Below are 19,569 nucleotides of genomic sequence, written 5' to 3'. Positions count from 1 at the left end.
TAAGCTATATATAACCTAGAAAGTAAAATAACATTTGCATGTATCAGTTGTTGGCATCCTTATCTAGTTTTGAATGTGCTCCCAATAAATGCACCCATGGGGGTGTCCCTGATCTTATTTCAAATGTTTAAGTAACAAGGCAAATACTTCTGCAATGTTTTCTTCTGATGGATGGAAATAAATGGGCAACCATACTATCTTTTCTGCGGAAGCCTCTAGACAGACTGGAATGGTTCTCATCAAAAATTAAAGGCATCTGAAACACGCTCAAGGCAGCACTTCAAATCTTTGCATCTGTATTATTTCTAACCCGTCTGGTATTAGAAACTGCTAGTATCTTCAATTTTTAAAATGATATTTCTTTGTCTTCTTATTTAGTGTACTTTCAAACAAATGGTTCCTCTAGAGAATCTTCCTTTAAAATATCAAATGTTCAAAGATGGTCCACCTGTGTACCTTTTTATTGACCTGAGTTCATTTTTTGTAGTTTTTTTTAGTATCTTAAATAGAACATTGCTTGATTCATTCTGTTCTGTTTTGAGGGAGTTCACTAAAGGTTAAATTATCACTAGTTAAGGCACAAATCGGGTCTTTTTATTTTAATATTGTTAGCATCTTTGTCCAAGCAGTTAAACCTAAGTCCAATGGTGATAAATTTTGCCTTTAATTCACACATTCCCTCCCTAAGTGGAATCCCTTTGTGACAAAGGATGAGATAAAATCATCATGCGGAGAATGAAGCTACATCATACATATCAAGATCAAACCCAAGTTTGATGTATTAGTCTAATGTATTCTCCACATTTCAGAAATTTACATCAGTGCCTATTGATATTTGAATGAATTAGATAATGTATCTTGTATAGAGATAGATTTCAAAATGAGGATAAGAGACACATTTTGTTCACTTTAAAAAGTTTGAGAGATGTTGATACCACACTACCAACTCTATTTTAAATTTTCATTGTATCAACACCCTGGGTATTTTACCATAATAAAATAGATAAGTGATCATTTTAGAGGCAACTGTAGTGAAGTGGCAAAATCACCTCTTTGAAACTGGACTGTCTTCTGAATCCAGGCTGTGTCAATCATTAGGTGAGTCCATTAGCAAAGTTATTTAACATCTCTGTACTTCAATTTCCTTATCTGTAAACTGAGATAATCACAGCACCTACTTCATTGAATTACTGTGAGAATAAAATGAATTAAAAGATGTAAACTACTTAAAACAGTGACCAGTACACTGTAAATTTTCAAAAATATTAATTAATGTTGTAGTTGTTATTTTATAACACCCTTTCCTTGGTAGTTTCTCATAAATTTTAGGGTTAGGTGGCTTGGATATTTCTTTCCTTCCTTTCTTCCCCCCTTCCCTCACCCTGTCCCTACATTTTCTACCTTTTTGCCTGTCCTCTCTTCCTCTTCCTCCTCCTCCTCCTTTCTCTCTGTACCCTGGACTTTCACTTTTTATTTTTTTGTATTTACAAGTAAGAAATTTGGATAATTAATTATCTCTTTTAAGTTGAGGCTTACTAGTCACTAAAGACTAATCAAATATAAAAGTAAAGACAAACTATACTGTCATATGATCTGGATATTAAGCAGATCCCTGAGTGAAATCACCACTAAAAATGTAAATATCATCAACAGGTGTCATAAAACTAATTACAAATAACTTTAGTTATGATCCATTTTACAGGTCTGTATGAGTACAGCCAGCAATTTCATCCTCAGGCCATCCTCTCCTCTATGTCTCTCATCTGATTATTTTTAACGAGGAAGGCAGTAAACAGACAACCCAAATGACTGTGTGGCTAAGTGGTTTACCAAGAAACGCTGGTTTATTCAGACAGTATGCCACTTACCCTTCTCTGGGAAAAGTACACACAGCACATTATATAAAAATCCTGGATTTCAGTTTAAATGTTCCATAATTCTTACTATGGTTTTTTTTTTTAAAGAATTTTAAATAGGTAACTGGGTTTTTAAATCACAGAGTGCGCATCATATATTTGCTGAACTAATATCAGATTTTGGAGTTGGGTGTAGGGTCAATTCAATTGCCAGCTTCAGAGAGACCATGCATATGGTAAATGATAAATAATTGGGTTTCTTCAAATCCAAGACACCATCAACTGTAAGATATTAATAAAATAAATGCTGCCAATTATAATTGTAAGAAGAATTATAATGCTCAGAAGAAAATAACAGTGTGATATCCCAGGAACAGTGAAACCCTAAGCCATCAAATCTTTTTAAAAAATAGATGCAATTGAAAACTTTATTTGGAAATAGGCAGTTCTCTATTGCTGGCATCGATCTGCTGTGTGTTCCTTCTTTTAAAAAGTTAATTCTTGTTTTAAGTGAAGAAGTTTTCATAGCAAGAATTGGCATCCTTCCAAATGCCAACATGAATAAGATGCACCATGCCAAAAAGAGAGAGTCAGAGATCATACTAAGATAAAGGAAAATACAATATTGAACATCATATAATTCAAGGGGCATTTTCTGTGATTTTATGTTTGAGATATTGTACAACCTGTGGGGAATCATAAAGAAGAAAGAATTTGTCCCCATCCAATCTAATATAGTAGAAAAGGTAAGAAGTAAATATATAGTAAAACATAATCAGCATTATAATAGAGATACAAGTAAAATATGACAATTCATATAATTTCTTTTGTTGATGTCCTAGAAAGCTTTCCAGAAGAGCTGGCATTTTAAGCAGGTCTTGAAGACTGGGTAGGATTTCAACAGCTGGAAAAGAGAGAATTAAAAAAGGATTCTGGACTAAGGGAAAAGCATGGAAAAAAGAGAAAGTCATTGAATGTTTAGGAAATTGTGGTAAGTCCTGCCAGCATGTGCCCTACAGTAGGTGCATGCTATCAGAGACAAGAGAGATGATAAACAGCAAGACTGGGAAGAGCCTTCAAACCCATGACAAAGAGCTGGACTTCAGAAGGGAATTTCCAACTATCCAAGTTTTGAGTAATCAAAGTTGTGCCTTAGGAAGATTAACCAGACAACAATATCCAGAATGGACTAGAGGAGAAATAGGCTAAAGGTGAACAGACTAGTTAGGAAACTATAACAATCATCTTAGCAAGAGGTACTGGAAAGAAAGGGTTCAATTTGAAAAACTTTTTGGGGGAGAAAACGATGAGTATAAATGTTAACCAGCTGGGTGGGATGGATCTGATGTTTGTAGCCTGGGTAACCCAAAGGATAGGCAGAAAGAGTATATAATCCATGGGGTGGAAGCCACAAGACCCTTGACACTGAAATATATATTAGTAAGTGGTAAATTTTGGAGTATTGAAGGTTTTATGGGATTTTGCTGTCTGAGCAGAAGGTTAGAATAGAAAACCATTCAAGATGCCTTCCCACTATACTCTGCCTGCTGCCCATACAGTAGCTGCTTTTCTGAATTTCCTCTGGCCTAATTCCATTGGCCTCACTGACTCAACAAATATTTAGTAGGTGCTTACTTTGTGCTAGGATCTGCTCTAGACAGTTGAGGCAACAGTGAACAAAACAGAGAAATATCTTGCCTTCAAGCAACTTGCATTTCAGCAGGAAGAGATAGACAATAAATGATACACATAAATAAATGAAGTATATCATGTTGTAGAAGTAAAAAGAAAATGGTATGGGCAAAAAGAGAGAGGTGACTAAGGAGGATGAGTCATTGTGTCCTGGGGCCTGGATGGGGTGCAGTCTATACTGAGACGTCACAAGCCACAACCTCTGAGCCACAGTGCAGCACTTACCTAAGGGTGTGGCTGGTCGTTGCCCATTACCTTCTCCACTGTCCTCTATTGAGTCCTGACTTCTCACCAACATGAATTGCCTAACTGATCACATTTCCTTTTCGGCTCTAAATTTGCGGTCTTCTGCCAAAATGTGTGTAGAGCCTCATGGCATTTTTTTGGTAACTGCTTTCATCTTATTTTCTGAACATTCATTTTCCTATTTGTTTCTTCAGACACGTTTATCTTATCATGCATTTTCATCAGCTAAAATCCAATTTAGAACTTGAGGTATAAAGAAATATGCAAAAATAAACTGCCAGAGTTAATGTTTTTTTACAGTTTTGACCTCTTTTTGACACCAGAATTAGTGGCTTTAATTAAGGTAAACCTGTTACAAAAGTACTTTTAAATAGTTACTCTCTATGTATAACCCCATGAGAGGTCTAGCTGCCTCCCATGCCTGTCACAGACACTTTGGGACTTACATGAAGTTCACGCAGCCCGTGCCGGCAGGCGGAGCGATCCAGACGAAGCTGAGGTTGGTCGTGGGCAGGTGACTCACATGAGAAGCCACCACACTGCACATAAACTGGTCACCAAACTGGTGGTCGGACATGATCCCTGAGACAAAAAGGAAGGCAACTTGTTATAAAAATAACAAAGCAAAGTCTGTCTTAACATTGCATAACAATATTTCCTGGACATTTTCTTTTATGTTAAGATTCATCATGCTGTTTGGCTTCCCCATAAAGTTATGCAATTTTTCACTTTCTACTGGTAGAAGGAAACTAATCATTTAAAACATTATTGTTGAGGAGTAATCTCCTAAATTCATTGCTATGGTCTTTGCTTTGCTCTGCTTTTGTTGACTGGTCTCTGTGCATCACCAAAGACCATGAGGACCACATGCTGCATAGCAAGTTTGGGTTGACGGGAAGTGTTCACAGCAAGGAAGACCAAACACTACTGGACTGGAAGGTATCTCAGTAAGAGGGTGTTAGGAGTGGCTTGCTAAAATATTTTAGAGAGTAGGGTTATGAAGCTCACCTAGGGATTTCCTGACTTCAGTACTGAAAGTCTTACATTCTGGGAACTGCCCCTCCCTACCTAACCTAGTTCTGTTGGAGATGTTACAGGGAAAGGTGGTTTGGCTTCTGGATTTGGGGCTTTCAGTAAGTGGGGGCAATTTTACCACTGAATATCTTAATTTTTATCTAGAACATGAGGAATGTAGTAAAGCTAAAGCTGTGACTGATAAAAAGGCAGCAGTGTCATGTTAGCAGAGAGGGGAGGATTTTGGTCAATTTTTATGGTTTGCACCATGTTCTTGTTCTTGTCTGTGTTCAGGCATGATTTCAAAGTGGCCTTGTCTGATGTCAATGTTCTATGAAGCTTCTTCTGTTCAACATGAGAGCATCATGGCCTAGCTGTGAGGGTCAGGTCAGCTTCTACCTGAGCTTTCAGGAAATGCTTTTTTTTTTTTTCTTTTTTAATAAGGTGATTCTCTTAAGTTTACCTGAGGTATAAAATATTAATAAATAACTAATAAGCAAATGAACTCAATTTTTAATAAATGGGCAAAAGACCTGAATAGACACCTCACCAAAAAAGATATACATATGGCAAAAAAGCATATGAAAAGATGTTCAACATCATGTGGCATTAGCAAATTGCAAATTAAAACAGTGAAATGTCACTACACACCTATTATGGCCATCATTCAAAACGCTGACAACACCAAATGCTGGTGAGGATGTGGAACACCAGGAACTCTTATTGCTTGTGAAAATGCAAAATAGTCTAGCCACTTTGGAAGATACTTTGGCATTTTCTTACAAAAGCAAACATACTCTTACCATATGACCCAGCAATTATGCTCCTTGGTCATTTCTCCAAATAACAAAAAAATTATGACCACAAAAACTGCACATGGATATATACAGCAATTTTATTTACAACTGTCAGAATGGGAAGCAACCAAGATGCTCTTTAGTAAGAGAATAGAGAAATAAATTGTGGTACATCCAAACAATGGAATATTATTCAGAGATAAAAAGAAATGAGCTATCATGCCATGGAAAAATATGGATGAATAAATGCATATTACTAAATGAAGGAAACCAATCTGAAATGTCTGTATAAGACTACAACTATATGACTTTCTGGAAAAGGCAAAATGAAGGAGACAGTAAAAAGATCAGTGGTTGCCAGGGATTAGAAGGGACAGTTAGTGGGGTTAGAATGGTTAGGAGGGATGATTAGGCAGACTACAGAAAATTTGGGGGACAGTGAAACTATTCTGTATAATACTACAATGGGGGATACATACCATTATATAGTTATCAAAACACATAGAATGTCTAACATCAAAAGTGAACCCTAATGTAAACTATGGACTCTGAGTGATAATGATGTATAAATGTAGGTTCATCTGCCATAACAAATATATCACTGTGGTGTGATATGCCAATAAATAGGGAAGGTTGTGTATGTGGGGATGGGGGTATATGGGAAATCTCTGTACTTTCCATTCAATTTTGCTGTGACCTAAAACTGCTCTAATATAAAATTTATTAATAAAAACTTGGCCAGGATAGGGCATTTAAATAAAAAATTCACTTACTCACTTTGTGAACTTGGACAAATGTCTTACTCTAAGATCTAGTTTTCCTGTCTGTAAAATGGAAATCCCATGTACCCTCCACGCTAAAGTTATTGTGAGAACTAAATGACCCAATACATATGACACGTCTAGTACAGAATCCCCATGTTAGAATAGGTGCCATTCCTACATGTCATCAAAGCAGTTCATATATTCCTCCATCACAGACCTTGACCATCTTTCCAAGGAGTCTATGAAGGACTTGGTCTTAAATTTTTATATTCCAAGCAACTATCACAATGCCTGGCACAATATAGATACTCAAGAAGTATTTTCCGAATGAACATTGGAATAATATAACTAAAAAAATAAAAGACAATAGAAATTATAACATATATGCTGCACTAACTAGTGAAATAGAATCTTCTAGACTAAAAGAATAGGTCATACTGGCCAGAAATAGAAATCTGTATTATGACATATCCTGATGATGATTTTTTTTCATTCACGTTTTAATTTTTTAAAGCTAGATTCTGAGATAAAATTCATCAAGCCAGAGAAACCACAAGGTCAGGGAAGGTAAGAACTGCCAAGGAAAATCAGAGTGAAGAAGGAGACCCAATAGCCATGATTCAGGAATGGCCACTCCCCCTGGCCAGGCATAAAGCAGGACCCTGTGTGTGGAAAATGACACATCATCAGGAGGCAGCCCGACCAAAAAGTAAACCAAAAGTTCTAGCCACAGTCATGTGGGAAGGGAAATGAATCAAACAAAAATTCAGGGTTTCAGAGCCTTGGTGACAGGATTCACACTGAAATATTTCCTCATTCCCCAAAACCCCTCTTAGAAAGTGAGTCAATGTCTAGGCTGCATATTAATTGATAGAATTTTATAAGGTAGCTATATCGTCGCAATTACCTCATGCCCTAGCCTGGACAAATACGGAACAGAACAACATTTTTGCAACCCAACAGTCCAGGACAGTAATTCTCCAACGTGGCTGCACAGCAGTGAGGATGAATAAACACTGCTTCCCAGACATTCTGAGTTAACTGGTTTGGAGGAAAGCACGGGTATCAGGAGTTTTTTAAAAACTCAAAAAGCAATTGTAATTTGTAGCCAAGCACATGCATTAAAAATGTGTCTTAGTAAACTGTTGTCCAGCACTTGGGGCTTAGAGTACTATCACTGTAGTGCCAGTACACAGTTTGAAAACCTCCAGCAGTGCCTTACAGAATGGCTCTGGTAGTAACACAAAATATCCTGTCCTTTTACCTGTTGCTCCTAACACCATCCCAAACATATATTCTGAGGACCTTTTAATGTACCTTCAAAGACTACGTGCATGCTGTGGTCTTTGCTTATTTTTTTTTTTTCTGGTGATTTTTTTTTTCATTAAGGTATCATTGATATATACTCTTATGAAGGTTTCACATGAAAAACAATGTGGTTACTATATTCACCCATATTACTGAGTCCCCCCCTCCATACCCCATTGCAGTCACTGTCCATCAGTGTAGTAAGATGCCACAGAGTCACTACTTGTCCTCTGTGTGCTACACTGTCTTCCCTGTGATCTCCCCAGTACCATGTGTACTAATCATAATACTCCTCAATCCCCTTCTCCCTCCCTCCCCACCTGCCCTTCCCCACCCCTCCCCTTTGGTAACTGCTAGTCCCTTCTTGGAGTCTGTGAGTCTGCTGCTGTTTTGTTCCTTCAGTTTTGCTTTGTTGTTATACTCCACAGATGAGAGAAATCATTTGGTATTTGTCTTTCTCTGCCTGACTTATTTCACTGATCATAATACCCTCTAGCTCCATCCATGTTGTTGCAAATGGTAGAACTTGTTTTCTTCTTATGGCTGAATAGTATTCCATTGTGTATATGTACCACCTCTTCTTTATCCATTCATCTACTGATGGACACTTAGGTTGCTTCCATATCTTGGCTATTGTAAATAGTGCTGCAAAAAAATAGGGTCTCTGCTTTTTTAACACAGAGCACAGTGTACTATACTGCTACCACATTTTAATTGGCATTTTCTTGGAGAACATCTAAAGGTTGGCCAGAGTTGCAACTATGAGAAATCTACTTATCTTAATATCAACTAGCAGAAAAAAAACCAGTATTTACAGAATCCCTGTTTTGCATCAAACACTTTCTTAAGCCCTATGGAGGTACACAGAAGAAATCAAGGACATAGTCTTAGCCTGAATGGCTTGGGCTTGGATGAGAAAACCAGAATAAACTAACATTCTAAATAAAAGGTCTGGAAAATAAGGAAGTGCTAACTGGGTGGTATTTGTGACAAATACAAAATAGAAGAGAAAAGAGTGTTTAATATGGACAATTATAATAATGACAACTAATGCTCATGGAGCACTTACTATGGACTAGCACTATTCTAAGTGCTTCACGAATATTAAACTAATTTGAGGTTCTTAACAATTCTGAGAAGTAGGAGCTATTTTTTTCTTCATTCTACTGGTTGGCACACTGAGACCGTGGAGAGAAAAGACCCTGCTCCTGGTCATAGAAAAAGTGGGCAGTATAGCCTGGGTCCAAACAGTGCTCTTGCTATGGTCAGAAGTGGCTCTAGTGCAGACATACATGCATAGAGTCTTGAAGGAGGAGCTAAGATTTCCCATATTTGTTTTTATTTACATGAGGTCACAGGGTATAATCAAAAGACTGTCCCTCGCTCTGCCTCACGCTGCTGTTAGGATGTTGTAGGGTGCCCCTCTCAAGCTTCAGTTCTGACATCTGTAAACTGCTGGCCCATGACCACTAAGACCCCTTTCAGCTCCATAGCTCTCTGAGTACAATTTAAATGAATAGAGGAAAGATGGGAGGATGTCTCACAGAGGCAAACACAATGAGCGAGGTGCACACAAAATGAGAAGCAGGAGAATAAGAGCAGTCAGAATCAGCTTCTAGTGTGCTATGAAACACAATTTACGGCATCTGCTTCAGTGATCTTCTGAAAGGCTTTTGTGTCATGAAAGACATATACCATCTAATTAATATATGTAATTTGGAAACCTATGCTTGGGACAATGAAATTTGAATTTGATAACCAATTCAAATTTATGATGGTGCTTTCCCTGTGGCATGCTGGATAATAGGATACATATTGAGTTTTTAGTACTACTTGAAAAAGGGAAAATAGGATCTACAATAAAAGAATTTAATTACATGTATCTCAAGGACATATATACATAGAAAATACATGTGTGTGGAATATAGTTTAATAAAGATTTCATTTTCATTGTGGCTATGTGTAAACTGTCATACAAAAATATTTTCATGTGGAATTTCTTCCCCAGAGAAAAAAAGCTATACTTTTCCAAGGGAACTGGAAAAGGAGAGAAAGTTAGCACTTCAGGAAATATGGCTCTCCTGATCTAATTTTGGGCAAAGAAAGTAAGTATATTTCAAAGAAACTCTAAAGTTCTACAAGATTGATAACTATCTTGATTTTAGCAAGATTTTAAAGCATCTGTTATAAATACATTTTCCTTTTGAATATTATATACATACATTTGAAAAATAGCATATTCACAATCTAGCTGTAACTTCTATATCAAGAAAGAATCAACGGAGCTCTTTAAAACAATTCCTTTGACAAAGTATGGATGTTTCAAATTCATTAAGTCATTCAAACCATTGGATATATCTAGTTCAAAATAATTGTTTGTCTTCTCAACCAAATTGTGGATAAAGGATAGGAATCTATACCAGAGCCTCTTTTATCCACATTACACTTCTTCAAGATTAGGTTTATGATGTCTTTAATTGTTCTAAAGTTGCTTCCATAATCCCTTTTAAGACAGTGATACATATTCCTGTGCCTTCTGGGATGTCATTTTCCTTGACAAGTCTTCAGTTATTTTAAGTTTGTGACTAAACCGTGTATGAACTTCATTTTCCCACAGGAATACTTTTCTAAGTTTCTAACATGCATACCTTGGGTCTTCAGAACTGTAACTACAATTTCTATGATTCTCCCATTTCTAAAATAAAATGTACATAACCTCATAAAAGTGTAAGCTATTCACTTCCAAGAAACACACTGAAGATTTTATTACCAAAAATAACCAATGTTGTGGGAAAAGTACACATTCATGTCAGATTTTTTCCTATATTTTGTAGATTAAAGATGTGGATTACTCAAATCTTTCAGTTTGTAATTTGCCAGTTAGTGTTAAAGTGGGTAGAGACGTGTTCTGATTTATTTTTTATGGGTTTCAAGAACTAAGATAACTGAAGATGGCCAATAATGGACAAGTACATTAAGAGTAGATTTTTATTTGTGAAAAATATAACCTTCATATAGAAAAATGATGAAATGCTAAAAGAAATATTTCATTAGTTCAAACACTTCCAGAAATCATGGTAGTGTGTTTTGTCAGGAACTTTTGTGTACATGAGAAATGTAAGAGAAAAAAATATTTAAGATGATTTTATTTCCTTTTATTTTCATCATTTGCTCTTTCTTTAAAAGGGATATCTAGAGGCTTCTATCAGTTAATAAAAAATAGATTTCTGAAAATCTAGTATGGGAAGTTAGTGTTACATTTTAAGTACAGAGAGAAAATTAATTATGGAGTTCTTCTATTGTCATTATTTAATCTTTTCATTGATTCAAGTGTGAATAACTGTTTACTTACAGAATTTGACTTATCTATTATTTGCCTTCTTTGCTAGATCAATTCAACATTTCAACTCAAACATTTCAGCAAATCTAAACGTGATTTTATATGTTGAAAAGTAATCACATAACTTCCTGAAAACATTCCTATTGCACCTTATCTGCGAAGTGTTATCCTGATGAAATGGACAAGAAAAGAAGAGCTGTCAGGTAGCACCATAAGAAAGTGAAGATACCTGCACACACACTCACGCATGTGCACTCAGTATGTTTACATTTTAAAGCATTGATTTCAAGACATTTGGTTTCAGATTTAAGTCTAAAAGCAAAAAAAGTACTAAAACCTTTTAAAAATCATTCTGGAATTGTATGTCTATGGGCATCAGTTAGAAAATGTATGAGGATCCATGCTATTTCCACACTTCTTGTCAGTAATACAAAAAGATCTTACTCTAAGTCAACCTGATTCTTTCCTCACGTCTTGCATGTACATGAGAATTCTTGCTGTTGCCCTCCTTTGCTGTTCCTTTCCTGGCACTACCACTTGCCAAATGCCTTCTCTGTGCCTGGTCTGTTACTCATACTACTACATTACTACTATCAGTGAGGCAGTAGAGGAGGAGGAAGGTGGAGAGCATAGACCCTGGAGGAGGTCTGCCTGGGTTAGATCCTTGCTCCACTACCAAGAAGTTGTGGAACCTTGCAGGCTCCCCAAACATTCTATTTCTCAGTTTCCTCATCAGGAAAATAGAGATGATAATAATAGGGTGGCTGTGAAAATTAAATGAGTATATGGTACATAGTTAGCACTGTTATTCTCATTCCTATTTGAGAGATAAAGGGGGAACAAGTGAATAATTAAAGTGGCTTGCCAAGGATAATGGACACAGGCACTTGAACACAGGTCTTTTATCTTATACTGTCCACTGGCTTCCTCTCTCCCTTGTCCTTCAGTGGCAGTACTTCTGTTCCAAGACAGACTCCAGTCCAAATCCAGTGATGGACTGCAGACCACCTAAGTGTGAGCAGCCCCTCTTGTACACTCCCCCTCATTTTCACTGTTCGCTCTCTCTCATACACCTCAGTTTTTCTTATCAGACAGTTATTAGATACCATCTGTCCTCTTGGTAGACACATCTCTGAGTTAGATATGGATGTGAATGAGACATCTTTAGGTCCAAAGTGCTCCTGTAAGGGCAAAGCCACCCGGTTACACTTAGGTCTATGTGGCCACTGAGTTTGACAGAGCAACATTTTTTCCAAAGAACTATGTAAATTCTGCACTATCTTTAACTGAAGCTCTCCAATTCACTGGTTCAAAGTATACCTCTGCTGCCTTTCCTCCTAATACTGCATACTCTCCCCATACCCCTAGCAGCTTCTTGGTGGTAAATAATCACTACACATTGTCTGCCCCAGCCTTTCCAAGCTAACCACACCATGTTGACTAACTGCCCAGCACTGTATTCCGCCTCACCATCTGGTGCCTCCTCCTCTGACTTATACTGGTGTGTGTTAGTGTCACAGCACACCTCCAGTTTAAAAGTCAAATTTTATACATACATAGGCCAGAGAAATCCAAAGAGGAGGAGACTTCAAAGATATAAACCCAAGCCAATGTAGTAGGCTGGAAAGAGCCTCAGCAAGACTTACTTTAAAAAACAAAACATCTTGCATAACTGAAACTTTATACTCCTTGAACAGCAACTCTCCATTTCCCTCCCCTCCAGCTCCTGGCAACCACCATTCTTTTCTGTTTCTATGAGTTTGACTACTTTTAGATACCTCACATAAATAGAATCATGCAGTATTTGTCCTTCTGAGACTGGTTTATTTCACTTGGCAGGACTTCTTTCCTTTTGAAGGTTGAATAATGTTCCATTGTATGTATATACCATTGTTTCTTCATCCATTCATCTCCTGATAGACATTTAGGTTATTTCTAAACCTTGGCTACTGTGAAAAATGCTGCAATGAATATGCAAATGCAGGAACCTCTATGAGGTCCAATTTTCATTCTCCTTGCATATATGCCTGGAAGTAGCATTGCTGAATCATATGTAGATTCTTTTTAATTTTTTGAGGAACCTCCACACTGTTTTCCATAGTAGCTATACCTTTTTACATTCTTACTAATAGTGCATGAGAGTTCCAATTTCTCCATATCTTTCCAGCACTTATCTTTTTTTTAATAATAGCCATTCTAACAGGTGTGAGATGATATCTCATTATGGTTTTGATTTGCATTTCTCTGATGATTAGTGATGTTGAGCACCTTATATTGGCCATCTGTACATCTTTTGAGAAGCGTCTATTCAAGTTCTTTGCCATTTTTAAGTCAGGTTATTTGTTTTTATGCTATTGAGTTATAGGAGTTGCTCCAGGACAAGCTGTTTCATCATGTATTTTTATCAATGCTTAAATAACAATCCCAGGTCTTCAAGCTTCAAATGCCCAGCATCTTAAAGGAGTAGTGAATCCTCCTCCATTCTCCCATCTTGACCATCATAGCCCACACCATCACTGTAAGAATGTGAACTGACCCTGTTCCCTATTTAGTCTATGACAGTGTTTCTCAACTTTAATCATTTTTTATTAATTTTTTATTATCATTTCTCTAACAGGCCTTTTTTGGCATTCCCCTAGTTGATCCATCCCATGAAATTTTATATAGAATATTATATAATTGAAGCCATGAGTATATCTATTGATAGTCTCAGTTGCAAACCATAGAATACAATTTAGTTAATTAAGGAATTTTTAGGGATATTAGTCAGCGTCTCTGTAAGATACAGAGGAATAAACTTGGATGCTGTGCATCAATGAGTGTTGTTTACCAGAAAAAAAAAAGAACTTTCTACTACTGCACTTGGTTGAATATGGATTTCCCCATGCTCAGTCCCCCCCTCATATCACACTTCTATACCCAAGTCTCATAAGGGTGAATCTTGTAGGTGAAAGCTAAGTTATATGCCTTCACCCTAGTAAGGAAGTATAGGAATTCTCTTTTGGGATAATGGAAACTTTATGAAACTGTTAGGTAATCATAGATGGTATATGTCTACCACAGAGAGCAAGTTCAGAGCCTATGAAGTTCTGGATTTCTGGATCTAAAAAGAACTAAAATAACTGGTAACCTTGAAAGGCCATGGCTTCTAGGACCATTTCTATGAGTCTGTATACTGAGTTCCTTATCCCTTACCTTGAATGGGCATTCTGCCACAGGAAAGGTACTGCTTATAGCAGTCAATCTATTTGATGGATAGGAGCATAAGCTCCCCATACCCCTCCTAGAGAGCCTAATAGATTTCCCAGGGAGTCACCTCAGAATAGATGTGCCCTTGCTTTCTGACTACAGATGGTGTAAATCTGGAATAAATGACAGAAATCCTTTCAACAACCAGAGCTCCTGCTGAAGGAGAAACATCAGTGGGTTAGCGTACTATTTATTATCTCAGTTGAAGAGCACTATCTATCTAGTCTTGGAGTCATTGCTGACCACTACCGTGACCCCAGTCAATCAATCATCAAGTCTTTCTGAGGCTACCTCAAAATTTTTCAGCTGTGCCCTCTCTGGCCCACCCTTCCCTCTACAGCTTTGTTTCAGGCTTCCATAATCTCTTTTTTCACAGTGCCAACAGCTCCCTAATCGACCTCTTTGAGTTCAGTTCTGCCTCCTCTGGCTAATTCTCAATACATGTATCTTTCTCAAATGCAAATCTGATTTTTATAATTCCACTAGTTTAAATCTTCATTGGCAATCCACTCTCATAAAAGTAGACTGGAGTTCCTCAATATGACATCCCATCCCCTATGTATCTCTCTGGGTTCATTTATCATGAGCCTTATTTAAATTTCATACTCCAACAAGACCAAACTATATATAGTTGTATATACATATCTCTCATCTTGCATTTGATCTCTCTGCCTAGACTATGGTCTGTGGGTCAAATTTGGCCCATGACCTATTTTTGTACAACCATTGAGCTAAGAATAGTTTTACATTTTGAAAAGTTGTAAAACAAAAAGAATATATAATAGAGACTTACCATTATGGCCTGAGAAACCTAAATATATTTGGCCATTTACAGAAAATATTTACTGATCCCTGGCCTAAAGTACTCTTTCTTCCTCTGGCTTGGCTAAACTCCTACTCATTACTTAATACACATATGAGATCATAAATCATCTCCTCCATGAAACATTCCCATACAACTCCTTCCTGTACTCAAGGCTAATATAGGAATATATCCATACTCTCATGCCCAGAGAATAGTTCTTTTTTGTTATGTTGTATTAAAGTTATCTGTTTTCCACATTAGACTATTAGTTATGTGTTATGAATTTTTTTAGTCACAAAATCTATAGACACATAATAAATGTTTATGGAATGAACTGTTGCTAAATAAGGCATTACTACTGATATGCATCACAGTAATTTTAAAGACAGGAGCTCTCCATGGTACTGAAGAAACTGCCTGCAGCTCCTTCCCAGAACCTTAGGTTTTGCATTTCGTACCTACTTTCACCAGCCTCTACACTGACTTTATGACCTTTTCTACCACTGTCCAGTCAACTTTCTGTAGAATCCCAACTAACTCTTGTCCAGCTCTTTTCTGCTTCAACTAACTGTACATACCTTTGGTTAAGGCATTTATTGCTCACCAATTAGCCATGTGCTCCCCAACCCTTTCTAGCCTCTGCAGTTCAAGGTGGCCATGTAAATAATTCTGATCAGTGGGGTATGAGTGAAATGAAGTATACTATTTCTTAGTCGAAGCACAGAATAGAGGATGTGAGTCCTCTAGGTTCCTTTATTCCCTTGCCTTGGTGGCAACAGAAGCCACACACTGAGATAGCATAGCCACAATAAGGAAATGTCTTTAACTGCTGAGTCCCTGCATGGAGGACAACTTCCTTGAAGAGTCTTTGACTCATATCAGTCTGTTGAGTTAAGCTGCTATTTGGAAGTTAATCTGTAACAGTAAAACTGAATTTCCCTGATTAATACATCCTTCTAATAAAACTCTGATTATGGTTTATTTACCCTATTTCCTTCACTGGATTTACTAGAAAGAAGTGATTTGGTCTTACTTATTTTGCACAGCATCACTCAATAATTGTTAGCTAAATGAGCAAACAAACTTCTAAGTCTGCTTTTCTCTTCTCCATGATACTTCCTGCTCTCAAAAAGAACAATCTGTTTATTGTACAGCAGTCAAAGGAAAACTATGATGAGAATAAGCTATACAGTAGTAATCAAGAGCAAAGACTCTACAACCAAACCGCCTTGTTTTGCATCCCAGCTCTGCCACATACGGGCTATGTCTTTGGTATGTAAACTCTCTATGTGCTTAGAACAATGCCTAACATATAATAAATACTATATAATATTACACATTACTGTACAATAAATACTATATAAATGTTGGCCATTTTTACATCACTAAAATTTCTTTTTAGGAGCCCTAACTTTCTATCATGTCCTAATGACCTATAAGATCAGTGTAATTTTTTCTGGCAAAGGCACTTCATTCAGTAACTTCAGTTCTCTTATTGAATTAATATATTAAAGAATGTTAAATCACACATGACCTGAAAAAATTACAGTTCAGCATATATAGTATTACAATTATTATAAGAACTTTATCTATTTACATCATGGTAGCAGTTTATGTATCATAAGAAAGCAATGACACTTGTGAGTGTATTCTATGAAATATATTTTGTCGTGTTTTACTTCATCTGATTCCAAATCAGATAAAAGAAATACCAATACATTTTTAAAGACAAATCACAGGAAAAAATGTTTTCAAATATGACCTATACTACCATTTAAATTTTATTAAAATTCATACTCCAATGAGGCAATAATTTTAATATTGGATTAGAAAAATGGGTGTTTCATACTCCTTGAGGCTAAATGATTTCAAGGTAGTATTAGAAATTCTTAAATTCTCTTCCTATTTAAAATATATTAGGAAAAGGAAAATATATAAAATAGAGCTATTTAAAAAGTTGTTATAGTCTATTGATTTCAATTTAAGCAAAGCATATTACTTTAAAATAATATGATACTGGGATTATGTGAATATACACTCACTTGAATGACCACAAAAAAATGTTTTTAATAAAGCAAGTTATTTGTTAAGGTAAATTTAATTTTGTTTCTACCCTACAGTTTTCATTTTTGTATAATAAATCATGGCTATTTGAACCCTTTCAAGTTTCTTCTTTTTCATTTAAATTCTATCATTCCAAGCATCAATCTGAACTATATTTCTATTGTATGGCTTCTTTTAGACCTCATGAATATTATCTTTAATTCAAATTTCTAATCAAATATTGCTTCTTATATATTTGGTAAAGTTGACATAATTTCTAGTTTTCATTCTTTGAGAGAAAAGAATTTGTATAGCTGCAGGCATAATGATAGCAACCACTGGAATTGTGTATACTTAGAAGGAAATACTAAAATGGTAGCACTGGGTAAGATGGATGGGTACAAACCAAAGAGTGTCAAGAACAGTGCCTGGAACTTACTATAAGAGTGCCTAAAATACAAAGTATATTAGAATATAATACCATATAGAATTAATGGGGAAAGTCAGAAGGGTGGGTAGCAGGACAGGTAAAGATAATTTACATCAAAAAACAAGTTATGTTGACAAAAACTGCTAGAAAAAAAATCTAGCTTTGCCATTGGAATTGCATGCAGGAGTCTACATGACTTGTTGAATTAAAATGCATCTGTACACAGAGGTAACCCATTGTCACCCATACTTTTTTTAATATTGAAAATCACTGGCTAACATACACCTTATGATAACATATAGACAGTTGAGTATAATGATCATTAAATTTGTCAAATAGCAAGAAGTCACTGTTCCTAGCAAAAGTTACTAGAAAAATTATCCTAGTGTATTTGCCAACTCAATTAACAATATTTCCTCCCCTGAAAACCTGCCCAACATATGCTATCAATTAAGAGCCAAGCAGAGCTTAGGCTTACATCATAATAATATGGTTCTTTATAAAGATGTCACAAGAGGTAACATCAAGACCTCTTTACAAAGACTGACTGCATAGTTAGGAAATACCACTATCACTGAATGTAGATTTTACAATGTTTTTTAGATATAAGGAATGCTCCATGAAAGACTGTGATAGCATTTCATGAGTGTGACTGCAAAAAGCCTACCTACACAGTCCAGTTTTTAAAGGAAGTTAATTTGGCCTCTTCTAAGCAGGTTTTTTCCTTTCCGTCCAATGTACAGGGGTGAAGTACAGTCTCACCTGTGTGTATAGGGATTAACAAACACAATTCCAATTACAGAGAACAGGATTTGCACACGTAAGGGCCTGCCCACAGAGTACGAATTCACCTTCTAATTTGCAGTGTTGCCCCTAGAGGCTGAGCGTGATTCTGCCCGCATATGGCAAGTGTGTGGATGCCCGCGCCCAGGGCCAGGTGGGAGGTACACAGCTCACAGTCAGGGAGCTGAGCAGGTGATTTACAGCTGACGTCAAAGCACTCCGGAGAGAACGGCCCAGCATTACACTAATTGCCACCAATCAGGCAAATCCAGTGGTGGCAAACAGGCCTGCCATTAACAACAGAAATCAAATATGCTCATCAGTTCTACTCTGGGAGAACAATCACCAGGGAAGGAGGCAGAAAAAAGCCACATCTTTAAGGCTTTGCAGAGGTTTTTGGTTAAATTTCTACTTATATCTCTAGTTATGATTTCACTGATCTCCACTGATATTTCTATCCCATTTACAATAGTAATGTTTTGTACAGGCCTCCTCTTCAGTGGGCTCTTTGGAAATCTTCAACTCTCCTTCCACGCTACCAGGAGTTAACTATGGCATCTAAATACATATATCATGTCTACTTTACTTTTAAATGTTCTCTATAGGATGCAGTGTAGTGTAATTTTTAAGAAGAACAGGGCTGGTGCTAGGCGGAGCAGGTTCAAACCCTGCTTCAGCTGCTTAGTATCTGTACTTGGACACCTTAAACTCTCTACGCTTCTGTTTCCTCACCTACAAAATGGGATTATAACAGTATCTAATTTTGGAATTGTTGGGGGCATTAAATGAGTTAATATAAGCAAAACTCTTAGACTAGTATCTGGCTTGTAGTTAGTACTCGGTAAATGTTAGCTACTATAATTCAATATAGTGTCTGTTTGCCTTTGACATGATGATTGTGTTCCTAATAAATACAACATTATAAAATTTGAGTAATCAAGCCAATTATTTTGATAGCTTACAATAGGGGCTAGGAGTTAGAAATATACAGAAATAAAATTTTTTCGGAGAGGTATTGGATGGTTATTTATTTTTTGTAGTTTTAAGTATATAGTTACAAATCCTAAACATCATGAAAAAACATAGTATTTGATTACACTTGGCTTATTCACAAGAGCCTTTCCTTTCCAACCTGTACCAGCAGCACTGTAATTAGTGTCCCTATACATTCTATGTCATCACCTTTATGAGCTGTGGCTTTAGCACACAAAACAGAAAAACACTCCAACAACTTTTATTCTT

At 36.5% G+C, this 19,569-nt stretch overlaps 1 protein-coding gene across 2 annotated transcripts in view; it reads right to left on the bottom strand.

The window, feature by feature from the left end:
* Positions 1 to 19,569, bottom strand: part of RELN (reelin) — a 482,819-nt gene that overhangs the window by 343,352 nt on the left and 119,898 nt on the right. For both annotated transcript variants that reach the window (XM_057504425.1, XM_036892412.2), the window contains exon 3: positions 4,241 to 4,376. In XM_057504425.1, coding sequence (XP_057360408.1) covers positions 4,241 to 4,376 — 136 coding nt within the window. The remainder of the gene's footprint in view (positions 1 to 4,240; positions 4,377 to 19,569) is intronic.

This window comes from Manis pentadactyla, chromosome 7 (assembly GCF_030020395.1).
Source record: "Manis pentadactyla isolate mManPen7 chromosome 7, mManPen7.hap1, whole genome shotgun sequence".
NCBI classification, from domain to species: domain Eukaryota; kingdom Metazoa; phylum Chordata; class Mammalia; order Pholidota; family Manidae; genus Manis; species Manis pentadactyla.
Note: the sequence above shows the minus strand (reverse complement) of the source record. Positions and strands in the feature narration are given on the sequence as shown.